The sequence below is a fragment of the Pempheris klunzingeri genome, chromosome 18 (genome assembly GCF_042242105.1).
Source record: "Pempheris klunzingeri isolate RE-2024b chromosome 18, fPemKlu1.hap1, whole genome shotgun sequence".
NCBI lineage: Eukaryota > Metazoa > Chordata > Actinopteri > Acropomatiformes > Pempheridae > Pempheris > Pempheris klunzingeri.
Window position 1 is genome coordinate 21,923,030 of NC_092029.1, and position 27,071 is coordinate 21,950,100.

General features: G+C 42.9%; 1 protein-coding gene across 2 annotated transcripts in view; it reads right to left on the reverse strand.

The window, feature by feature from the left end:
* Window positions 1-26,019, reverse strand: part of cd2ap (CD2-associated protein) — a 50,063-nt gene extending 24,044 nt beyond the window's left edge. Inside the window, exons 1-8 of one of the 2 annotated variants that reach the window (XM_070849298.1) lie at window positions 25,737-26,019; window positions 14,253-14,410; window positions 6,977-7,154; window positions 5,052-5,152; window positions 4,244-4,370; window positions 3,390-3,568; window positions 812-899; window positions 55-149 (exon numbers count right to left, since the gene is read on the reverse strand). In XM_070849298.1, coding sequence (XP_070705399.1) covers window positions 55-149; window positions 812-899; window positions 3,390-3,568; window positions 4,244-4,370; window positions 5,052-5,152; window positions 6,977-7,154; window positions 14,253-14,410; window positions 25,737-25,740 — 930 coding nt within the window. In that variant the 5' untranslated portion in view covers window positions 25,741-26,019. Of the gene's footprint in view, window positions 1-54; window positions 150-811; window positions 900-3,389; window positions 3,569-4,243; window positions 4,371-5,051; window positions 5,153-6,976; window positions 7,155-11,210; window positions 11,258-14,252; window positions 14,411-25,736 lie in introns of those variants that run through there. The other variant, XM_070849299.1, reaches the window with a different exon arrangement.
* Window positions 26,020-27,071: the final 1,052 nt, after the last annotated feature.

The window sequence follows — 27,071 nt, forward strand, 5'->3', positions numbered from 1 at the left end:
GTACTGTTCCGTCTGCTCATTTCATTCCACAACTTTAACACAGTAAAAGCTTACCTTGCTCAGGATGTGGATGATGTCGCCGTCTTTTATGCTGAGCTCATCCTCGTTCGTAGCCTCAAAAGGAAACCTGACCTTACAGTACTCTTTTCCTGCGGAGACAGAAATAATGAATAATAATAATAATGAGTGTTAACAAGGATTCACAGGCAGGAAAGCAGAACTATTTATCATTCATGCAATATTCATTATTCATGCAATCGCATTCAATGTAAATCACTAGAAAATAAATAACTGGAATAAAATAAAACTGTACAGAAAAGGTCTTCAGCTTGTGGTCAGACGAGTGGACAGAGGCCAGAGGAGGCACTGGGATGTCTCCATGACTGGGAGTCAGCTGCCTTCACTAACCGATGTGTTTGGATTGGAAAAACCAACTCTGACCTGCTTAAGTCTGCCTCTGACAAATATCCAACGTACCAGAGTAAAAAAAAAACTAATTAAAAACTAAACTGAACTGAAATATCAAAGCAAAATAAAATAAAAACTATAATAACTGAACCAGAGACTGAATAGCTGAAAAGATTTGAAAAGGGTTTTTTAGTATTTCCATGTCATGTTGGGTCATATTCATACCAAACCGGTGTGCTGTGATAGACAGATACAAACAATGCTCTGCTAACAAGGCTAACATGCCAGCTTTGGAAGGGAACAGGACACACGTCACACTGACGTGGATCTGGTGACATTAAACACACTGTCCACATGCCAGTGTCCCTTCCAGTGCTCTCACAGTGCTCTCACAGTGCTTTACCTTTGGGTTTGCTGTCTCCGTCCACTCTCTGCGAGTCTGTCATGTTGGGATGGGCGGGCTTTGCAGCAGATGGTAATGATGGGATTGGCTAAAATGAAGGAAACCATACAGATGGAAATGATTCATCAAACATGAGTGGATATGTGGCTTCCTGTGAAGGAGTCCTGCCTCTGAGACAGGCCGTGTCTGAGCCAGATGAATTATTTGATCATGACTCTGTACTATTGAGTAGAAATGTTTATGAATGATGCTGTTAATTTGGGGGTTAGCAGGACGCTATTGTAGAGGGTATGGAAAGAATAATTACTGAAAGAAAGTAAAGAGTGAAGCACAGATGGCTTGTACGGTTTCTGCTTAACAAGGTCTGCTATTACAATTAAGTGATAATTATTTGGACTAAACTTGCAAAGCACCCAACATGCTTTAACACTACATAACTGTACATTCACACACCAGTCACACACTGATGGCAGGGGCTTCCATGCAACGTGCTCTGCTCATCAGGGGGGGGGGCTAACCATTTTCACACGCCCAACAATTTGGAGTTAGTATCTTGCCCAAGGATACCTCGACATGCGAACTGTCAATGCTCCAGTTAGTGGACGATCCACAGCGGTCCAATTAGTGAGTCCCAGGCAGAGAAAGGATTTAAAGTAAAGGGAGTACTATGTAGAGATAGGCGTATCGATAGTGATACTTCGATACCCGCCTGTTGATATTTTGGAGTCGATACTTTTTTAAATATTGCAATACCACTGTGCTAATAAAAAACATGCAGTTTGTTTTCACTTCTTTAAGCATTAAATTAAAGTTAAATTAAATGTATGCGTGTTTTAGATGGTCTTCTGTGTCACATGATTATGGCAGCCTATCAGATGTCAGAGCCGAAGGCTCACTGCGCAGCCTCAGTCAAGCACTGCCTCAATCACTCTGCTGCGCCGCGGCAGCATGGATGGCCCAGAGAGAAAAAGAAGCGTAGTGTGGTGCTATTTTTCTCCCACGACCAAAGGTAATGCCACGTGCTCCGTCTGCAATACAGTGGTGCCACATAGCAGCAACGCTAGCAACCTCTTAAAGCATTTAAAGACAGCACACCCTGACACTTTTAAAGAGGCTGAACACGCCGCGAAGACAACCAGCTGCACCACCTGCTGTCCGTCAGAAGACATTGCAGGAGAGTTTCTTGAAAGGCAAAGAATATCCAGGTACAGGTGACAATTGTAATTGTAATTTCAAGTCTAATTAATTTTATTATAGTTTTTTATTTTCATCTTATTTTTATTCAATTTACTCATTGATGTATTTTATCATCATTTTATAAGCATTTCTTTCAAGTATTTATGTTCATGAGTTTTATTCATATTTCATATTGCCCTTGCGATAAAGTTACTAATGAACACTGTGCAATCATGTGATTTTCCTCTAAGGGGCAAAAAGTATAGGTGTTGATGAAAAAGTACCATAAACTAATGGTATCATATCGAAAGGAAAAATGTTGGTATCGCCCATCCCTAGTACTACGCTGTGATAAAAAGTTTAGCATTAGATTTAACCTGCTAGCAATACCAGACAGGTGTATAACAGAACCTTTTGGATTAACAGGAAATCAAAAACGGACAAAAACAAAATCAAAAGTTGAAGAAGTCACAAGCAGGATGCTTTATGTCCTCAGCACTACTGCAGGCAGAGGGGGAGAGGGACGTGGATTATGTGGACTGGTCAAGGCCAAATGCAGATATCTGTGAGGAGGAGAGTGTGAGGGCATGCGTCATGTGGTGGTATGTAAGGAGTGGAGGAGAGTAAAGGAAGCCGTGTTAGCGGTGACAGAGAGTGTGACAGCTGTCGTGGGAAGAAGAGAGAGGGAAAAGAGGGGAGAGTCTCAGAACAGAGTTACATGCTAAGCTAATCAAGCAGTGACCCTGTGTGAATAGTTAAGTCTGTCTGTCAGTGTGCTACTACCACACGGAATACGTCCTCCCTTGGGTTTAGAAGAAAATAAAGAAAACAGGTTTTTCCATTTCAAAATCCAGACTTCTTTTCTCCACACTCCAAGCTCCAATCTCAATCAGAATCAGAATCAGAATTACTTTAATAATCCCCAGGGGGAAATTGCTTAAATCTGTGTGGCAGTGTGAATTTTCCTTCTTGAATTGTATATCATGTGCCTGTGCCAGTGTATTCACAACAAACTGTAAACTTCACATGAATGTGTGCATGTACCTTCAGTGTGGAGCATAAACAGTAGACCTCTTGAACAGGGGATCTCCGCCCAGCCTGCAGCTAATTGCATCAGCAGAGCAACATTTCGCGTTGGCGCGGTGTGTTTTATTTGCTGAGACTACATGTGTAAACGAGACCAGCTGCAGTTCATGTGATTTGGATAAAATGCAGCTAAAACGGATGTGATGTTTGAGTTGAGCATGAATTCGTCATGCAAGAGAGAAGCTATGAGTGAGGACAGTCTGATGTTGACAGCTCAACAAGATAGAATTAATAGTCACATTGCTGAGTATCCAACATGAATCCTAATGCTCTGACAACATTTCTTGTGTATATTCCTTGTTTGCGTCACACTTACTCTCTCCTTCTTTTCCTCTGTTTCGGGGCTCGGCAGTCGGACCTTTAGTTTCACTGACCCTTCTCTGAAAATATCTCCGAAGCCGACACCTCGGATCTTCTTGGGCTGTGCAATAACTCCGTTCCCTGAGGTGGGCTGAGGTGATGTGGGGGTGGCGGTGCTTTCAATTCCACTTCCATCTGGGAGAGGAGATACAACCGGGTGAGACAGCATCACATATTACCATATTACTTTCCCTCCTGCTGCAAAACTGCAGGAGGGGATCCATGATTTATCTTGGGGGGAAAAACTCGTTTTATCCCCCTTTCACCAGCAGAGGGTGCTAAAGTTGTGTTTGTGTATCATGTACATCTGAATGAAAGCAGCAGTTCTCATGAGTGACTACAGTACACCACAGCTCTGATGAAAAACTGTTGCAAAATGGGAAGCTTGTATCATGTTTGAAGCTACATTATATTTTCTCTCATTATAGTGTTTAAATGTTGTCATAGAACCACTGCCCTCAAGCTGTGGAGCCTCCAATGTGCACACACACACACACGTAGGTGTTTTAAGAGCTGCTGTACCTCCCAGTCAAATAACTAGCAGACAAAGGGCTTAGAGACATCCAGCTGCAGTCGGAACCTTCAACCAAATTTCTTGTTGAGGCTTGTTTCAGCTGGGCTGCCATCACGTCGGAGCAGCTCCATTACTGCGCTTCATAATATTGACAATGAGTTAATGGCCATAATGCAATCAGAACAGCATGGCGCAGTGGCAACAAATGCTTCCTGTGCACCTCCTCCAGTGTTTTTCCAACCCAGCTGCACTCTTCACTTTTAAGAGGCCCTGCCTGTTCGCTGCTTCGATCTTACCCGTCTCCTCTGCTGCCGTGTCATTAGACTCTCCGTCTTCTCCCACGGCATCCAGCTCTTTGACAAAGTTGGAGGGGAACAGTCCTGACTTGCCGTTCAAGCTGCCGCTCCACCAGCCCTCTTCAACCTGCACAGACAAGACAGTCACTAAAGCATCTGACATAGGAGGTTTTTTTCCTGCATTTTTTGAAATGTAAAAGTGGCTCTGAGGTTCTATGCACCTGACTGGGTAAAACCTTAGTTGGCTCATGAGCTCCGCTAAAATCCCAGTGGTGCCGTACAGATAGTAGAGTACAGTTTACAACACAATGCAATATCCAGTGAATACAAAACTCTATGAAATGTTGTGTATATGTTGCTATTAGTACTATCAATAGAAATGTTTAAGGCTAGTTTTTACACTGCAGTGCGCACATATGGTGTGGTTATTGCTGGCCATCACACACACATTTCCCCTTCAACCCACATCTAATTAGCTCCTTTTTGCTGCTCACAGTGTGTCTGCGACAGTGTCTTATCTGTTGTGACTTTCCAGCACCATAAATAACCACTTAACACTTGGTGCATCTCCACTGGTTAAATACATGAAGTGTTTGTAATCTTACACCTACACCAGTATGTCTCAAATTACACAGCCAAAACTGAGGCCCAGCATCTGTTTATCGTAAACACTCGTAAAGGTCGGCAGTTAGAGAGGCTAAGGCCAACACAGATATCCCAGGTGTATCAGAAGGTGCACGTAATGCGACTTAGATATAATGGACATTTGACATCATATCATATACAGTCAGTCAGGCAATAAAAGTACCTCTTCTGTAATGTCTATGATGTCTCCGAGTTTCAGCTCCAGCTCGTCTTCGTTCTGTGGCTGATACTCAAACAGCGCCTTGCATTGCCTCTTCTTGGGCTCTGTGAGAGGTGGGTCACAAACACCAGTTAGTCAACCAACCTGCTTGTGTGGCCATGCACGTGCCACCCACAGTTTTTGTTTCTTATGAAGCGGGAGGAGCTTGGCTGTGTGTTCAGGCCCATCTCTGTCTCCTCCCGAATGCCATAGGTAGGTGATAGGTGAGAAATCCAGGAAAGAAACGGTAAACAGACTGTACTTGTATAGTCCCTCTCTCGTGTTTCTGACCGCCCACGGCGCATTAACACCATGTTCACATTCACCCATTCACACAGCATTCATACAGGATGAGTCTAATTGGATAGTATTCACACACTCGCACTTCAAAGCTGGAGTGTGAAGCTACTTGGGGAGCAACTTGGGGTTCAGTATCTTGCCCAAGGAGTCAAGAGTGACATGCGGATTAAACAGCTGATCTTCTGGCAGGTGGACGTCCCCCTGTATTCCACACTGTGCCCCACCCCACAAGGAACTCAAAGTGACCCTGTGGCGGTCTACAGACACGCCCTGCTGAACCAGCAGAGCTGCACTCTGAATATGTCACATCCAAAGAAGAAATGGTGTCGATGTTTCGAGGTTTCTTCCCGTTAAAGGGGAGTTCTTCCTCCACTGTTTCCTAATATAATATCTGATGCTGCTCATGTGGGGATTCTTGAATCCTTCGTGTTGAATTCCTGAATCGTTGGGTCTCTCTCTAATTAAAGAGTTTGGTCTAGACCTGCTCTTTATGCAAAGAGTCTTGAGATAACACTGTTATGAATTGCCGCACTATAAATAAAGATTGATTGATTGATTAATTGAACAGGCACAGTAACAGCAGCTAGGTGGGAGAGGACAAAGATAAAACTGCACTCTGATTGGATAGAATCTCTGAGCAAGACTGGACATGGTGCAAGTATGCAACACACAGATATGTATGCATGAAAGGACACATGAGCTCACACACAGCACAGGCAGGTGAAACAATATCTGCAAATAAGTGAAGTAACTTTGTTTTAACTTGCCAAGAGCCACATGAATGGGATCCGCAGCAAGACAAAGCAAGCTAGAAGAGTGCAGTCAGGAGAGTGTTGATCTCTGGCAGGCATCTCTGCTACGCCTAACCACAACCTAACCATAACCTGAGTATAACCTAACCATAACCTGAATATAACCTAACCACAACCTGAGTATAACCTAACCACAACCTGAGTATAACCTAACCATAATCTGAGTATAACCTAACCATAACCTGAATATAACCTAACCATAATCTGAGTATAACCTAACCATAACCTGAGTATAACCTAACCACAACCTGAGTATAACCTAACCACAATCTGAGTATAACCTAACCACAACCTGAGTATAACCTAACCATAACCTGAATATAACCTAAGCACAACCTGAGTATAACCTAACCACAACCTGAATATAACCTAACCATAAACTGAATATAACCTAACCATAACCTGAGTATAACCTAACCATAACCTGAGGATAACCTAACCATAACCTGAGGATAACCTAACCATAACCTGAGGATAACCTAACCATAACCTGAATATAACCTAACCATAACCTGAATATAACCTAACCATAACCTGAATATAACCTAACCTAACTAGACAGAGGTGCAGATGGACAGATGCAGAGTGTGCCCCCCTCCAGACGTGTTAAGGGACAGAAACATAAAGACAGTTAAGGTATCCTGGAGCCTTCATGTTCCTGTCAGTAAGACGTCAGACTTCTCTGTGCCCTGCTGCAGTTAACCACACTGCTGCTGTACACCGAGCACACTCTGACCACAGGAACTCATTTTACACAAACAAACTCCAGCTTCTTACTCTTGGCAGCTGCTGGTGGCTGAGGCTGGAAGCCCCCTGTCGGGATGCCGATAGTGCTCATCCTCTGGACCAGGTGGGCCACGTTCCCTGCACTCTTCTCTCTCCGTGAAGCCTGAGAGGTCTCCTCTTTTGGCTCATTCTTGGTTTCCTTGGCCTCTTTGGAATCATTCTTCACCTCCTAAGAAAAAAAACAAAACACCAGACACAAAGTAATACGTGGAAGACATTTTCCACTCCACTGATATAAACCACAGCAACCAAAATATAACTGAATTCAAACATGTTCATATAAAAACGAACAGAGCTACAAATGAGTGCCATGAAGAGACACCACCCTGCAGAGAGACTACGACACAACAGTGACAGGTCTGTCACGATGGAGAACACACCATCATTTCAAACATCTGGCTTCAGCTGTTGTGTTACTCATTTATCTATTCTCACAATCACACAGTGTTTGCCATCAGATAGAAGTTAAAGGCTTTCTTATTGTTCTGTTGTCAGCAGTAATGCCAGTGATTCGAGTCATTTCCTGACCACTCACTATATACTTGAGTTTCTTACCCCAAATTAACCCTTAAGGAGGTGATGATGGGCACCCTGTGTCAGTAGGTTGTAATCAAACAGTAAAGAAAATAGCCATAAAAATGCCTTTGTTCCCCAAAACACAGGATGTGGTCAGAGAAACATTCTGCCACATCTTCCCATTCTACACAAAGGAGCCATGGACACAAAAAATTAAACATGAATGGAATGGGAACATGTCGAACAAAGTGTTTCACATGTTTCACATACCATTAGGGGAATACATGTGACAATATGCATTCTGGTGAGCTGAAGACACACCAAGTAAACCTATGGCAACCTGTGTCAGTGCTCAGTCAAGCACTGTAGTAGTTACAGCCCACTTATGCTAAATGTGGCTATTGCTAATGATCAATCACGTCACCAGCTGAAGAACTTGCTGACAGCAGCGCACAGTCCACATCACACCTTCACCAAGCACCAACCCATTCTCTATACCAACATTTCCTGTGCACAGTCCTATGGGGCTGGGAAAGGAGTTTTAAATATTAAAAACACGGAGACCCAAACTGTATTCGGACTCCCAAAAGCTACCTTGTGTTTGACATTTCCCAACTATATGCATGTTGTTTACAGCCTGGCAGTCCTCTCTCAAAGCAAGCCAGTCACAGGAAACCAGGGGGTATTTTTTAAGGACCAGGCCACATCCTCCAGTCCTCAGACAGGTGCTGTCAAGAGCTCCTGGACCCAGAAACAGGCCAGCTATCTTCACTTTTAAATCTCAAACGTGTTCTTTTAAGATATGATCATGATTATTACTCAAATGCACCAACAGAGAGGGCCTGGACTACTGCTCAGCAGTTTCTAGACCTTCAAAATTAAAAATGTTACACAGGGAGCTCAGAGCAGGAGCAATTAAATGTGTGTGTGTGTGTGTGTGTGTGTGTGTGTGTGTGTGTGTGTGTGTGTGTGTGTGTGTGTGTGTGTGTGTGCGTGAGAGTGAGTTTAGCTAGACAATGGTCCAGTTCACCATCCACTTCCTGGTTTCCACACGCTGACTTTGCAATTCTACTGGAGAGGAAGTGCAGTTGTGAGTGTGTGTGAGAGTGTGTGTGAGAGTGTGTGTATGTTTTTTCTGTGTGTGTATGTGTGAGCCAGGCACTGAGACAGAGATGAGAGGAAAAGCAATAGATTAAGTGAAAGAAAAACAGTAGGACACACCGGCTAATTGAACTTTCCACCATCACACTGCAGATCCACAGTGGTGCCTCAGAGAGCAGAGTCAGTGTGGAGAGAAGATACATGAGAACACTCCACCCCTGTCAGTGTCCATGTGTAGTTCACTGACAGTGCGAGCAGTGTTACAGTGCTGCTCACTCTGTAGACATGTATTCTCTCATCGTATGGACTGAAGTGCTTGGACTGGATGATCTCCAGCTCAGCAGTTAATGGTTTCATAATCACCATAACTCATATATCTCATACTCATACAAGCAATGGTCCCTATAATGATTTCATCTAATGAAAATCCACTATCACCAACAGGGGATGGACATACAAGAGAGGATTGTCAGGATTATTAGAAAAAGTCATCTTAATTAGAGCTGCATTGAACCTGACAAATAGGGTTAGTGGTGATGCAACAGTGAGTTGAAAAAACGTGGGCTCCTTCTGAGTCACATCTGAACACACAGTCGATACATATATTTTATATCATTATCAGACATCCATTATGAAAAAACACTTCATACAAATCATATGAAAACAATGCTTCTTCTAGCTCCAGGAACACTCATGGAACAGATGACGTTTACTTTCCCTAATTGCAACATTCAGTCATTTTTTGTGTACTTAAAATTAGGTGATTTTACTTTTATCTAAATATCTTTTTATCACTACATTTCAAGTTGCATTCATTACAGGGTAAGTAAGTAAGTAATTACAGGAAAGAACGAAAATGAGTACTGAGAAGAGGACTCACAGGAGTCCTGATAAAGTGAGAATGAAACAAAAGAAAGGTGTAAATTAACAGCTGCAGCAGAGAAGCCGTACCTACCTTAATTATCACTGACTGAATGCATGACCCAATCGAACACACCCATAGGTTTGTAAACCAACAGGTGCATGCTGAGTCTGGATTAAATGCCTGGGGTGGTTATCATCAGACCTCTTAAAACACATCTATGTGTTGTGTCTGCAGATTCACCATGAAAGCAGGCGATAGGTTAACTTCTGCTAACCATGAACAAAATCTTGTGGCTGCACGAGTTTATGAAGCCATCTAATGGTAGAGTCTCAGACCACAGTGCATCATCTCAAGGGCTTTACAGGACGACTAGTTTGTGCTATAAATTAATGACCTACCTAATGCATGTCAAAACATCTATGTTCAAATGTATGCAGATGACGCAGTAATTTTTACACATGCAAAAAACATCCCAGAAGCCTCCTCAATTCTTACATCTGCAATGACCCGTATGTTTCCCATATGTGAAACATTCTAACGTGATCCTGAGAGGGGAGGAGCCCAACACTGTCAATGAGTTCAAGTACCTCAGAGCCACATCAGACTCTTACCCTTTAAAAGATGTGAAATTGTGTAAAAAGGCAAACTCAACAATAACTTTTAAGCAAATCAAGACATTTCTGACAATTAATACTGCCTGGATGTTATTACACTCACTACACACTTACAGAAGTAGTACTGTTTAATTAACAGGTCACTGCTTTTTATGAAAGCTGTAGAATTTTGGATTAGAAAACACTTTCATTTCACAATTGTAACATTTTGAAAAAAATATAATCTCTTGAGCTTTGAGAACTTGTTTTATGTATAAGGTTTTACATTCTTGCTCCACCTTCTTTAAACAAAGTCATTCAACAGGTTGACAGTAGCAAGTTGACAAGGCTCGCAGTGGCACCACTCGAGGGGACTGTGAGGTGAACAATCTGTGCTGTCACTAAAGGGAAGGAAGTATCTGAATGACCAACTAATTTCAATAAGGAAGTGCCAAACATATACCGCTTTTAACCTGACAAGTAGTACATTGCGTTTAGAACTTATGTATTTGTATATTAATATTGCCACTTGTAATCTTTCTGTTTTTATTACCTGCCTAGGATCAGGATTTGTGAAGCTGCTAACTTCCTTTCTGTGCATGTGTGAAGCACTGCGTATGCCCTTGCTCATCTGTTGGGCGCACCTTCAAACAGAGATGGGAGAGCTGCAAGAGGAGGCCTGTTTTTTTTCTTATTCTGCCATTTTGTCTTCCATTTCCAGACAACTGCCTCCCCAGGCATGTCAAGGTTCTTATAATCCTGGAACACTGACACTCCTCTAACCATACAGATATTCGGTCTATGTTGAAGTCAGCGTAAATTTTTGAATAAGCGTGGTTTTTGTATTGGCAATAATCAAATGATCCTGAGCCCTAGCCTTAGTCAGAGATTGCCAGTTGTCTTCCTCCAGCCTGACGTGTACACATATGGATAGTCACACACCCAGAGGAACCTGAAAACATACCCCTGGAAGTTTATGAAAATAGAGTCCAAATTTTCCCAAATCCCTCAATACACGGGCCATTTAATCACACAAAGAGCCACAGACATTTCTATCTTGAGGACAATCTACAAGGACACTTAAACAACAGGATGCATTTATGCCCATTAATCCTACTAATTAATGGTGAAACACTCTTAAATTCCCTACCATCTCCTCGCCAGACATGTTTCATGTTCCTCACTCGTTCAGCTACAACACCAGTTAAAGGAAGCAGGAAGTAGACAACACCTCAGACGACAGGAACGTTGTGAGGAGCAAAGTTCAACAGCCAGCAGGCTTTTTACAGGATTAACTATCCAAGCCCAGTGACTGGGCCAGGCTGCTTAGCAGATTACTATCTCACTACGCAGGATTATAGACTGGGAAAACCAAGAGAGAGGTGAGGGAGAAGTGAGGAGTGAAGAGAAGAGAAGAGAAGAGAACTGTAATGACTCATTTCACAGCATTAGCTGTGGAAATGTCTTGCTGACAAAAGGCAGGTTTCACCGTAGAGCACTCAGGTGCCTGAAGTATGTTACCAAGTCACAACAAGAGATGAACATCATTAGTGACAAACTATTCCACTCTGGATTTAAAATGGAAATTTCACAACAGTTTAAATTATTATCATGATGTTGATCAACAACCTTATTTAACACTCAAGCCCCATCACATGGCCATTAACAGTCTGTCAGCTACATTAAAGTTCAGCTTATTTTAATGGAAATGCTGGATAGCAGATTGACTAAAGGACATAAAGTTATTCCAGGCAGAGTCATCTCAACACATGAATTTGTGTCATCATAAGCCAGCAGTCTTAACAAAGCTGCCCTTTGCAGGAGCAGCCCCACAGTTGAGTCTATGTTTAAAATTGTTTTCAAACTTAGGGATGAGTCACGATTTCAATTCATTTTATTTTTTCCTGCAAAATACAGCTACAGATAAGCATCATTATTTGTACCTATTTCTTTTTCTAAGCTTATTTTTTGGATTTTACAATTTTCTAAGATAGAGACAGTGAATAGTTGAGAAACGGGTGAGAGAGAGGGGAAGGCATGCAGCAAAGTGCCACTGGCCGGAATTGAACGTGCGCCGCTCCTCTGCTGCTGGTAAGACTTAAAGGTCTATGCTCTACCAAGTGAGCCCCACCATGAAGAAACATAATCTTTGTCATACATGTCAATACATGTCTTCATGTTGAACAAGACAGTTAAGGGAGAAAACAACAGTCATAAACACTGTCCATATTTAAAATGACAGGTTAGCCCATGCAGAAGACGTCCCCTTTAATAATCACTTTCAGCACAGATAGAGCAGAAGAGACCTCACACCAATTCATCTGCTACTGCTGTTTGTGTTTCCTGACCAAGATCATCCTCGTGTGTGGAGACAGCTGGCTAGCTAACGTTAGCTGCCCAGCATTTATTGAGAGACTGAACTCAGTAGAATGGCAGCACTACTCAATCTATCTATCTATCTATCTATCTATCTATCTATCTATATATACATATACATATATCAGAGGTAGAATGGTTCATCCATCAGTCGGACGGTGTGAATGGGTGAATGAGAATGTGATGTAAAAGAGATTCAAGTAGTCAAAACAACTAGAAAGGTGCTATACAAATACAGACCATTTACCATTTACACTTTCCAAGAGCAGACCAAACATCACTACTCTGATAACTCCTGTGGCTTCATTTCTCATAACCATGGATGATATCTCATGAACAAGCAAAGTGAGAGCTCGGATCTAATCAGTCTAAATTCATATGATAGCCTGAGCCAGCCCGCTGCCTGGAGACAAATGGAGACACCTTGAGTAACGGCGGTCCCTTAACCTGTTGAGCCTCGAACTCGAAAATGACATGCCCAAAGTTAATAGGACATTTCTCTACAACCACGAGGTCTATTTATATAATTAAGGTATCATGATAAAGATAAGACATCATTTATGGTTATGGCTTCATAAAACTGAGTTGAATTGTTCTCTGGCTATTAGTTTGCTGAGTGTTGGTCGTATAGCCGCATGGACCAGCTCGTTTGTATGTCTAGCATGAAGCTGCATACCGGTAGCAACAAAAATGTTTCCATACGTGCCGCTATGATGATTTTCATATGTGGTCGTTAGCTTGCTTAGTGTTGCAGTTGTGTATGGTTTAGGTAAAAATGGTTCACAGGAGCTTGTAGCCGAGTTTGTCCTGTTTAATTTGATGTGCAACATGCATATGTTGGTACATGATGAGTGTACTGCTGGCTGCTGTGTTTTAAAAGACTTGCCTGTAGAGCTCAATTGGGCTCCGCTCGGGTTCAACAGGTTAGACTGTGGCGAGTGTACATGATGTGGGCTTATTCATGTCACTACTTACAGCACCAGACTGTCAAGACTGACTATTAGAGTCAGTTACCTCTGTGTGTGTGTGTGTGTGTAAGAACTATTTTCACTGTGTGGACCTTCTGCACATTCTGCAAAAACAAAAGAGGTGACTAAATTCAATATACCACCCAATTCTCTTCTAACTAGGAAAATGTGGAATAAAATGTGTGTTGTTCTCAAAGCATCAAAATAAAAAACTCTTCATAGATGTCAGGACAATATCCAGACAACCATAAGTTGTTTTCTAGCAATGATGATCAAAAGCAACTTAACAACCACAGAGACCCAAAAGGTTCCTGATAACTGAATGAACCCTGCACAGCAGGGACAAAGAGGACTCATTACTCTTGACAGCACCAAACAGCTCTAACCAGTGTTGTCAGTCCTATGTAGGCTAAAGGCAGAATCACTTTAGTGCTGCTTTCCTTATGTCAAATCTGATATCAATAAAGGCTAAACCTTTTACCTTTAGTTGTAGAAGAAAATTCAAACCTAGTAAAAATTCCCACACTGTCCACTCTAACACCCACTCTTTCTCTCTTAATTTCTGCACAAATCTCTTATTTCAAATAATTTATTTCCTCTAAACCAAGCACACAACACATGTATGCATGTCAAAGTAACCCCACTGCAGTCTGATAAAGCTTGCTGCTTGAGTAGGGTTATATCTCTGATGGAACACCAGCAGACAGATTAGAAAGCTCAGAGGATGTGCACTGCTCTACAGCATACACAGGCTGACTGTGATAAGTAGGGTTAGCATGATTAAGTAGGTGACTTGACACAAGAGAAATATTCCAAGAAGAAAGTCAAGTGAACGGTCTTCCTCTCACCTTTACAAAGTTGTCGGGGAAGAGGCCCTTCTTCCCGTTGAGCTCTCCCTCCATCCAGCCGTCCTCCTCTATATACCGCACATTCCTGATGATGTCGCCCGGTCGCAGGGTCAACTCATCATCGTGGAGCGCGTCGTACTCAAACTCCACCACGACTTCTGCTTGAAATGGGATCGGGGGTAACATAGATAAAAGAGAAGAAAAGCAAGGGGGGAAATGGTGAAGCAGACACGGAGCGGGGCACAAAATAACTAAATGTCATCTTAAAATAACAACAGCAGTGATAGAGTCACAGTCATATCAACTGTTTTCATGAATCTATCCCAGAGTGATAACTAGCAGCAACACTAGCTTGTATGGAAAACAGTCTCATTCATTTAACATACTGAAAAACAAAGCACTGAACTTCTGGACTGGACTCTGCAGTGATTGGTCATCAGAGCTTCTGGGTAAATACCACTATTGTACATGCTCAGCCACTTTGCAGCTACCTTTACCATTCTGAGGTGCAGACGCTGGGAAAACCCCCAAAACAAGTGCAAAAAATACTGTGCACATCTGACATGAGGCTGAATAATATATAGGGGAACTCCCTAGATGTGTATCCTGTATTTGCAAATGTAATGTTTGTCATAACTGAAAATAAAAGAAATAGCTGAAAGAAATAGATGAAAATGTGATAGGTGACAGGTTATAGTTATGTGTTTATGTACGTAGCATCCAGAGAAAATGCTCCAAACATTACAATATGAGAAATAATTGTAGTTATTCAGAACCTTTGCAACACACTACCCCATCATTTGTAGACCCTAAACTACTTTTAAACTCAGACTAGTAAGTAAAACGAAGCAAGTGTCCAATGAAACTGGAACTATGTACTTAATGTCCTGTCCCTTCTGTTCTAGCTGAACAAATACTGTTTAGAAAGTCAGACGTTCAACACAATCCAGCTACAACCTATACAGACAATATGATTCAACCGTAAATTTCTTTTGTGTGTCACCATTACAAGATACAGAATACAAGATAAGAATAGCAGGCTAAATGGGCTTCAGTTTCTGTGGTAATAGAACGTAGAAATGTGCCTCACAGAAGCATCACAGTGACCACAGATCAAATCAAACATCACGATGGACGACAGTATCTTTGTCAGTTCACACAGGGGGGGGCCGCAAAAACATGGCAGCAATTACAAGTGGGAACAGGGGGGCAATAGAGGCTCGTCTGAGTCTTCCTGTCCAACGGGGCACCAGACAGTGAGAGCTAATAGCTCCCAACACCATGAGGTGATGACCAATGCCCCCGCTGGCGTGTCACTCAGTTATCCCACTGAGAGAGCAGCGTTTGGCCTCATGGCTTTTAAATCTTGACGTAACCATGGTAGAGGCTCAGTGGTCAATGACTGCAAAATCATCCATCAGCCCTGAGCCCCGAAACACATCTCAAACAGACAAATCTAGAAAAGTGCACACAGTAGAGTGCTGATCTACAGCAGGTGATCTCTGCAGCACCTGACCATAACCCCACCTGAACCTGAGCCCAGCAGCAGAGGGAACGTTACAAAACTCTGGAACATGTGATGGGGGAACAGACTGTTATCAGCAGCTCACTTACAGTTCATGACAGAAACAGTGTTTTATTCATGTTGTATCATGCATACCTTCAGTGGATCATGACATATCAGGTATGGAATGGTCAAATCGAGACCAAACCTTTCTATGGATTTCAGTTGTTGAGCCACAAAGGTCGATATGTTGCATGGACAGTCAGGGTGGGGCTTGTTTTTAGTCTAGCCCTATGCCTTCTGCTCTGTGATGTCAAACTCAAGCAGTTCTGGATCAGTTGTGGCACCCACGGGCCAGTTCAGAGGGGTGAGACAGTCAGCAGCCAGTAACTCTATGAAACAGTCAGTAAGGTGAATCACCATAACCACGAGATGCCGTTCAGGAAACAGGCAGACGTGCACAAAAAATATATGATTGGACACACACACACACACACACACACACACACAGACTTTTGTTTAGCAGAGATACGTGCTGTAAATGAGGGCCACGGTGAGAATTTGACTGCAAAATTGTTTAAAGACTTTAAATGTGCTGCTTTTCAAGATATCAAGTTTAAAAAGTTGTTGAGGTGCAAAGCTCCAATAATTGTTTCCTGAAACTGAAGCAACTCTTCTTGATTTATCCGTGCGAACTGAGATTACAATGTGGTGTTATGTTTGTCATGATCATGGCAATCCTATCCTCTGTTTTATGTTGGAAAAAAGATGACGTCAGAGAGACTCTGGAACAGCCCAAACAACACCTGTCACAGAAAAGCTCAGTCTCCACATACAGATCAAACAGGTACAATGTGTGTTACCTCCTCATTGGCTAAAACACATTTCTGATGACAAAGAGAACGACAAACGCTGAGTGGAAGAAGGCTGACTTGCTTGACTCACTCAACCTGGCTTCCAGCACAGCAGGTTGAGCGGCCTCTAAAAATAAGCGGGCTACAGAGGACTAACTGGTAGTGAGGTATTTTACTACGTGGTGTGGTCACATGACTCACAGCACAGAGACTCCACTGGCCGGCTTCATATGAAGCTCAGCCAAAACAAAGAGCATGGGGGGCACACTGGGAACTCTGCCTCTGTCCATCATTCTGTCCACCACACACACACACAGTCATTCAGCAAGAAACTATGTTGGTAAAAAAAAAATACATGCAATGCTCAGTTTCAACTGTGTGTGTGTGTGTGTGTGTGTGTGTGTGTGTGTGTGTGTGTGTGTGTGTGTGTGTGTGTGTGTGTGTACTCCTTGGCCCCAACACTACAGCAGCCTGGCCAACCTCCAAGGAGAAAATGGCCCTAACCAATGATCTCAGAGCAGCTTTCCCCTCTACATCAAACACTTAAGCCTCTGAGAGGAGGATGAGAGGAGCAGCAGTTCACGGGGAGGAAGAAAGTGGAGAGGACGTCCTGTCTGAACTATCTGCCTCCTCCACGGTCTCACTCCTGCCTGAAAAAACTACAGAAAACAGACACACTAAATCTTAGGGCTGGGATGACCCGCTTATGTCTCGATTCATTGCCATCACAGTGCTTGGGTGCTGATTTGATAGGTATTGCAATTTTGAGCAATTGTGATTTTAAGAGTATTATGATTACATATTGTGATTTATTGCAATTTTTGCTGACTTTTTTTTTTAAACATTGGACCATGGGAAAAGTTGAATCATACACTGCTAGAGATTGTAGCCCATGTGTCATCATGTCAGTCAGTCTTTCTGCCTTTAATCATTGTTTTACTACGTAGAAAAGTCGTCAATAAAATGCACATCTACAATAGAGTGAATAGAAAATACTTTTTGTATGTGTCTTACCAGTAAGTTTCTCTGTGGCCATGCCACTGAGCACTCCAGACGTGTGAGTGACATCACAAACACTGGTGAATGTGGAAGAGCCCCCCAAAAAAAAACATGTGATCCCTCTCTGTTGGCATTGCAGTTGAAACCAGAGAGTGAACGCTACACTGATCTTAGAGATCAGGGATCAGCTACAGTCCATTACACCACAACAGTGTACACACATGAAGCACTGACAGACCACAACACAAGCTGAGCAATACACAAATGAAGAACTGAAGCCAGGCCCCAGACAGTCATTTGGGACTATCTATCTGGGGAAGCACAGGAAGAGATATGGTCTGCTGTAGTCAACAAACTGAGAGCAAGACAGACAGATAGACAGCATCATGCCCTGCTGAGCTGATCCAACACACAGGCCAATCCTCATCTTCCAGATGATAGGATGTGGAGCGAAGCAAAGCAATCACAGCGCCTTGGCAAACACACCCTGCCTGAAGAACACAGGCCAGCCAATTCACCACCACTTCTATCATATCTACACACCAATGTTGACACTGTTCTCGGGATTCTGCCACCAGATAATATACTGGTGCTTAGGTTATTGGTCATGTGGTTTTCAGCATAGGAAGAGCAACACCAAATAACAAAATCACGTTTTCTTTTCATTTTAAACAATTTACCTATAGTCATAGTAATGTGGTACTGTGAAAACAGCTCAGCAAATCACAAAACAAAGTCACGGGTCAAGATGTGACATCAAACAACTGAAAAGTTTGAAGTTTTGTAGATTATTACCTTTGTAGATTATTACCTTCATTTTAAATGCCATTTGATGACTGTATTTTGAACCTGTGACAGGTTCTACAGGATCTCCTGAAAATATGTCTTGGCAAAAGCACTTAGAAAGTGAAGCCGTTTTTACACATTACAGCTACTGAGCTGACTGAGTCATCTTGGCTCGTTCACTTCCACCTACAAACTGGATGAGTCTACATGTGAAACCTTTTCTCCCGTGACCCACCGGACTTCATTTTGTTCCTTTAGTGATTTTTGGTTAACTGGGTTCTGGGGGTAGGAATGTGTGGTGATAATGGCTATGGACAGCAACACACACAGATGAACTCTGATGGTCACATCTCTCAGAGTCAGGCCTTTCTCTCACAAACTCTGGCCACTGCTGCTGAATGAGTGCAGTGAGTGATGGGTGTCGGCCAGTGAAATACCAGCAGTGGCAGTGGACAAAGTCTTCTTGGTTCGTTCCTCAGAGGAAATGCCTTTCTAAATACATTTAAATGCAGCCAAAATCAGTCTGCATACAGGTGGTGGAGGTGTGTGTGTGTGTGTGTGTGTGTGTGTGTGCGTGCGTGCGTGCGTGCGTGTGCGTGCATAGCAGGAGAAAACTTCCTGTCAGGTCACTGCAGCCAGGCAGCAGCAGCAGGGGGATTCTAGTTCTAGCCTTGATAGTTTTACTGACTTAAGAAGTGGCCCAGATGTTCCTGAGTAATGAAAGTGAAGAAACGCCTGCTAACAACAGCACAGTAACCTGGACTACAGATATCCAAGGTCAAATCACAAAAGGGCCCTCAACAAGGGTTTACCCTGAGCTTTCTGCCAGGGTTTGAGTTACTTCATCCTGTTCCTGGCCACTGTACCACAAACAGCTCCATTAACTGGAATATTCATATCAGATTATTATTAAGCCTTTCCATGCAAAGTAGGTATATTGTGTATCAAACTGAATGTAAATAAGTGGGCAACAGAATAAATGCATGTTTAAAGAGATCATTGCCAAAGCAGGAAGTGAGCAGCAGCCACAACCTCTGCAAGAGCAGTTCTGTTGTCCCGTCATTAATGTGGCAATAGGTCAAACAGCTAAGAGCTATGGCCAAAGGCACATCCCCTTAATGGTGTGCCATCAAGCAGGTGATGAGAATAGAGCCAGAAGAGTATGCAAATGTGAGATGAGGTACATAACATAAGTGAAGGGGGGGGCTTCTTGCAACAGAGCCAGGAGTTTTCATTGACATCTTAATAATACTTTACATTTTTTGCCCTGACAATATAGAGTATATATCCAGAGTAATCATGTAACAGTTATTTGAATATCAAATGGCTCTAGGTAAGATGTTTGATATATCACACACTGATACTGAGAAGTTAATCAGTATCAGCCGGACTGCTGACATCTTTTGCTTCACTAGTAAGATAGCGAGCCTTCTAGAAATCCAAGGTGTGTTAAAATGCAGCTGCTCTTATAGTTCTGAGCACTAAGAACAAAGTTCAAGACTCTTGAAACTTGGATAGATGACAAAACAGCCAGTCCAGCTGTCTTTGACTTACTATCCAGACACAGAAATGACAAATTACAGACATGTAAGCCTGCCTTTCTTCCATTCACCTGTGTGAACAATGCTTGACTGAGAACGGTACAGAGATAAAGAACAGTGGCCTAAGTTCTGTTGAAAATTAACCACATCTTTAGATTGCTACAAACTACACTGCCATGTTACTTCCTGTTCAGGTTCGGGTCTCTGATGTGCTGATAGTCTAGGAAACCTGTTATCTTTCTCGTTAACAGTGGCATGACACCTCGGCCTTGGGGAGTGGCAGCTTAGGATTCCAAAAATATTTGCCACAGCTGAGACACAGGAGTGAGACATGCTCACTGTGTCCCTGTATGCTCATTTCCTCTGCAGACATACACAAGGTCCACAGCTTGCTGCAGAGGCGCGGTGGTACTCAAGAGACCACTGATTTACAATGTACGAGGACAGTTTGTTGCAACCTGGTTCCTGAAATATTGATTGCCTGGTGATACAGAGACCAGTTTATTGTAATGTATTTTTATTTATCCTGTTTTTGTTCATTTCTTCAGCTGCCTACAGTGAATCCTGAAATGGGTAATTTTGTACTGTACATGTACTTGATGTCTCAACAGACCTGTATTCTAAGATTCAGCATGGATCAGACCCTAGTGTCCTATGGTATTTTACATTGTCCAATAACATTTGGTATAACTTCTTAAACCCGAATATTCAATTCAAAACAGCTGGAACTTGTTGTCTTGTGGTGTGTGATCACAAGCCAAGAGTTTTACAGGAATGCAGTGAGGCATTTTTGACAGCCAGCATATCTGTACAAACAAATAGATGGATCAGAAGACGATCTTTATTTTGGATTGTCCTCCATTAAAAACACCAAACCTCTGGTTCACCTCATGCCTAATGCCTAATGTAGACTTTAAAATTCACTGGGATGTTCACTACTCCCCCGAAGAGAATTACGATGGGATCGATCTATGTTGCTGAGCTAATTCTAAACACATTGACGTAGTTCATAGACAACAATCGTCTCATTCATTGAATAAGTGGAATTGTTGTTGTGATGTAACTCATCTTCCCTGAAGCTCACTACGTCCAGCAATCTATTTCATTAACATATAGCAATCTGTTCAAGTGCTAGCAGCTGTAAGATTAACCAAATTCAAAAACATGAAGGGGCTGTTGTTTTTAGTGCTGGGGGAGGGGAATCAGATTCAAAACAGGACTGTGAAGTGACCCTCGTGATCTGGTTTGTGTGACTTGTTACCGTGACTGTCAGATTTATTTTCCATATATTCATGTTCACACCAGGCCTGCAGTGCTTTGCTGCTCCTTTTCCAGAATTGATTAAAAGTGTAACTCTTGATGAAGTTGCTGGTACTCTTCTGTTATCAATATTCTACTGTGGGGAAGGGTTTCACAATTCAAGAGCTAAAGAAAGACGTGTTACTGGTATCCATTCATGCATCAGACTTCAGACAGAATTACAATGGTAATACTGCTCTAGAAAACAATGATACCATTTTCCATAGTGATCAGCCCTAAGCAGAGGTGCTCATATTTTAAGCAAGGTGGGGCAGCACCACTATAAAAGTCTGCAAGAAACCCTGAGGTGACATTAAGAATTCAAGGCAATTTCAAGATATCCATACCTGCACCAAAACACCTAAACAATACATTATCCTGTACAGTCAGAGTGGAATGTGATCCAATTCTACTGACTCTAAAGCTGTATTCTAGTATCTTGGTATCTTTGTACACACAGTGTGCCTGTGTGTGTGTGTGTGTGTGTGTGTGTGTGTATTGTCTCTTCAGCATACCTCCGTCATGCCCCATCTTGCTTTGAGTTGTGCTCTTCTTATCTGATACTATTTATCTTCCCCTCCTCTCAGTGTCAATTTATAAACTCACACAGTGGAACAAGAGTGAAATCCAGTGAGTGACTCAAATACTGCTCACTATTATGACCAGGACTCAAGAAGAGAATTTCAGTCTCACTCAACATATTTGCAAGTTTATATACATATGCAATCGGCAATCCAACATCTGAGAGTTCACGGCCCATTTTGATCTGACTTCCTGTCTGTGTGCCGGGTCCACGGTCAGCAGAAGCAGCTTCCAGGTTATTGTTTTCCTCTCCTCGCAGAGCGCTTCCAGGTAAAGAGTTTGGACAATATGGGTCTTATATAAGTGACGGACAAGAGGATGTTATGGGGGAGGGAGAGAAGGGGGGAGAGGAAGGAAGGAAGAGAAAGAACAGGGGTGGCGGGGGATACTGGAGGCCACGCAGGCGAGCTGACTGCCAGGCAGACTGTCTAAATCAGTGTGCTCTCTGTGCTGCTGCTCAGTCACTCACACACACAATCAGTCAAGAGGAAACTCATAACTGCATTCCTTCCCTCTGATCTGAGAGGTAGCTGATACACAGGCCAAAGTGTAACCAGGGAGGGAGAAAGGAGAGCTGCTGTTACTCTGAAGGAGAGGCTGGATTCTCGTGTTCACCTTTATTCACCCACAGCACAAACAGTGAGGAGGTACACTGAACATACCAACGCTCTGCCACCACACACACACACACACACACACACACACACACACACACACACACACACACACACACACACACACACACACACACACACACACACACACACACACACACACACACACACACACACACACACACACACACACGGGAGCTGAGTTTGAGTCAAACACACTTTAAATAGTGTCTATTACCATTGTTTTGGTTATTAAAGCTGTCCCCCTTCACAAATTACATAACCAATAGTTTCATGAGCAAACACAAGGCCCACAGCCATGAGCAAACAATGGCTGTGCCTGTGAGAAGTTCAGGAGTCTAAAAGGAGACTCAATTAACGCTGCACACTACTGTACAGGCAGTTATGCTGTGGGAGAAGACGAGAAACAATCTAAACAGAGGCAATGTACAAATCTATAGGTAGCTGCATCAAATTAAAAACAACCGCATGTGGTCCCAAATCTAGAGCAAGCACCGACATCACTTTTTATTCTATGCCACCCCCTACCACCACTGAATGGCAAAACAAAGCTACAGCTTTTCCACAATTTTATTTTCTCCATGACCACAGAATGGGTTGTGTTGTGTTGTGTTATACCTGTGTAACTGCTGCATACTTTTACACCTCAGTCCATTTTACACAGGCCACTACAGTGACAGTGTGCTCGTCTCTGAGTGCTGCCTAAATTCAGGTGATCTTCTCCCAGTGTTGACCCTGAACGCATCCTGTGCAGACTGAGACACTGGTACTGAAGCTGCTGCTGCTCTGCTAAAGTGCTGCTTTCACTACCTGGGCTGTGTACACACCCAGCTAAACCTAGTAGGTTTACCATTCTGTGGCTAATCACTGCTTTTCGTTCTCGTGTGACAGCAAATCGAAACGTGAACAGACCAGCCCCCCAGGTTTTAGGAATCGTGATGGTGATTTTGCTTAAATCTGCCCCTCCCTCTGGATCCAGTGAAATGTCTGCCGTTTGGCTTTACCCGAGCCTAAGCAGGTCTGCTTGCAGATGAGGGGTGACAAGTGCACACACAATGCAGGACATCTCTGATTTGCTCTGTTATAGCTCAGATTTGCTCAGATATTTATTATTTACACAAATATCCTCAACAAGAACAACTGAGTTCCAGTAGCACCATTTGTATATTGTGTACAGGCCATTAATCATTCTGCTTCATGCATCAGTGTTCAGTTTCAGATGTTTGTGACACTGTGATAACAGTGTCATAAACTCTTGTGAGTATGCACACAACTGCATAAAGTATGATAATAAATACCTCTCTATAGGACCAAACCAGCCACATTTACAATTAATGAATGAACCCTTAAGCAGGAGATTAACCAGCTTGGGTAAACTAGCCTTCATCAGCTAAGTTAAAAGCAGGGTGGGAAGTCCACACGGACCACATGCTGGTAAATATTGGTTGAGGCCACCGAGGTTAATGTTCAATCAGACGTTCTGGCTCATGTCCAGCCTTTGTTTAGGAGGCTCTATGGAATTCTGCAGTGAAGCTGGCTAATGAAATACAAAAGTGACTGGGATGTCCTGGTGGCCAAGGACTTTAAGAAGGGATGAATTAAATACACTCATATCAATCGGGCTCTCCCTGAGTTTTATTTCTTTATCAAAAATGTGAACCATTCAGTCAGTTAGCAATTTATAAATATTAATGGCATTCAAACTTCAAGCTGTTTCAAACATTATATTCAAAATCCAAGCACTTTTCAAACCTCCCAAACACCATATTAAAGATTAAACATTTTCAATGATTTCCAGCACCCATGCGAACCCTCACCAATAATTCCAACCACTTAAAGCTACAAAACACAATTCAGGTTTTGGTCGAGCAACCAGTGGCAGGCTGCATGTAGCCGAAATGAAGTTCAGAGAGAGTAAACACAGAATGTGAGGGGATCTCTCACACACTCACACTCACACACACACAGGACTTGTTCAAACACAGCTGACATATCCTCACCATCTGAGGGAAGGCATGCTAAAGAGTACAGTGCATCACAAACTGAAGCCTGTTTTGGTGGATTCTCACATAGAGTGACTGTCAGAGCTCTCCAGCTTGCTGTCTGGCTCTTTTTATTCTCTTTGCAGTTTAAGTGCAGTGTTCATGCCATGTTCCCTACATCCTCAGTGTGGTGCATCACCGTAGTAAGCAACAGACTTCATGCAAAGCAGTTTTGTTTTAAGCAGTTCAGTGACTCCCAATGTTGAAACCACAGTCTGCAACCTTACCCGTCTCAAGGCTGAGCTTAAAACCTGTTTTACAGCATAGCAAAGTTCTAGAACAAGTCCTACTGCACACAGCCACACTAACCACAGACTGCATACTGAGCTAGATGCAGTAGGTAGGCGTGCTGTCAAGGTACAGAGGGTTTGCTGCATGCACACGCGCACACACACACACACACAGATCTCAGTGTTTCCTCTCCATCAGTACTTTCAGTCAGCGTGACCATCACAGCATCCACTCTCTGTGACAAAGTAACTACAAGTATTGCTCACATATACAATCAATCTAGATACTATCTTTGGTTAGAACTGTCACGTTTAGGGGTTTGGCAGTGAAATGCCCTGAATATATGCGGTTACCAGCCAATCACCTTGAGAATAAGGTTCCAGGATGGGTCATATCAAAGACCAAAGAGTGCAGATGGAGACAAGCAAAGCCAAATGCATTTGGATGTGGAAACTTACAGTAAGACTGCCACAGTCACGACACTCAGTGTGCTCGATGAGATTTTCTATTCCAAACATCAGACCTAAAGCAAATGTGGAAAGGGGAAGGTGGCCTATAACTCACTGAGAGGCTACATTCCCGTCAGGAGTTCCTGTCTGAGGACTTACTTGGACTCGTTATGGCTACACAGAGCCCCAACTTTGGGTTACAGAGACTACAGCAGGAATTCCAGGCTACTACAGTAGTTTCATGACTTATGGGTTTTGCAGGGGGCCGTGCTGACAGCAGCCTGGAGGTAACTCGTGTTAACATTAGCTAGAAATGTAGCCAAGTCCGAGGAGGATGAGTGGCGTTATCCAGTTAACCACACAGCTAGCTGGCTAGGCTAACCAGCTAGCTAACTACCTTGCTAACTTTAACACCCTGCTGGCAAAAGCCGACACAGCTATTCATGACACTGACACCGGTTTTTAAGGCCTTACGTGTGCTTGACTTGCTTTGTACGTGGAGAAAATGAGGAGTAGTCCGCAGAAAAAACACAACACAGGCGCCACATCATGGAAAACTCACCCATTGCTGCCCTTCGCACCGCTTCGCTACCGAACGTTGGGAAGAGGATCTCTTCTCCGGCAGCTAGCTAGCTCCTAGCCAGGTAGATGGATGCGGTGGAAATCGACCACAAAGTGTTTTTCTGTCGATTCACTGCCGGAAAAGATGTCAGGTGGGCCGTATATCCATTCGTCCCTGCCCCAGCAGCAGCAGCAGCAGCCTCCCTGTTTTTCTCTGGGTGCTGCTTCAAGATGAGTGTGCAGGAAGTTAACAGGAGTCTCCACCTTTCTTGGACGTGCCTCCACGAGTTGCTGCCTGCTGCCACCAAAACACAAAATAAGCAGGAAACTTCGCGAGGTTTCAGGCGGGAGAGTCCCGCGAGAGGATCGATTTAGAGGAAAGTTGACCCCCCCCTCCTCCCCACCCCCCAGAGGGTCCAGTAACCACTGAGTCCTCCAGCCACAGGGACTGTTCACTACTGGAGCTCCAATCAGTGTGAGCATGGGATGATGATCATCATCATCATCATCTTCATCAAGTCTGCATCTTTGATGGGATTTTAAAACAGTCAAAAAAGATTCATCTGATGTGAAGAGCTTCATTAAAAACAATAATACTATCATTTTGTTCTTAATGTTCTAAGATCCTCCACCTCAACCTATGGCTGTGCAATAATCAGAATCAGAATCAGAATTCAGAATCAGAATTCCTTTAATAATCCCCAGGGGGAAATTGCTTTTGTTACACACAGCTCCAAAAGAATAAGAATAAACTTCCAACACAACAGTAAAAATATAAATATATAAAAGTATGTTTTAAAAATTATTACAAATTATTACACAGAGGTAAATTATTGCACCAGGTGAGTCCAGAGTCCAGGATCTTCTCCTCTCTGGGGGAACAGTACACGTACTGTGTGAAGTTGGGCAGTGCCTTTGCCATGGTGACATGATTGAAGTCACCCGAGATAGCAATGAATGCACTCGGTAATAACTAACAATGTGTATATATGTGTGTGTGCATGTATATATGTATATATATGTGTGTGTGTGTGTGTTTTATACACACACACACACACACACATATATATACATATATACATGCACATTAATAATAAATAATAATCTAAATTGAATAATATAATAGAAATTATTTTATCTTGAAAAACCTACTGTCAGATCCAATTTAACCCCCCCCCTCTCTGCAGTTCTGATTGAAAGCCTCTTTGATAGAACGGGTTTTGGCAGTGTCACAAATAGGTTTGGCATCAGAGGCCACAACAGGATGTTTCCTGTGTGCTGAGTGGCAGCATGTTATTGGAAACATTCACACACCACACCCCAAACACACTGACTG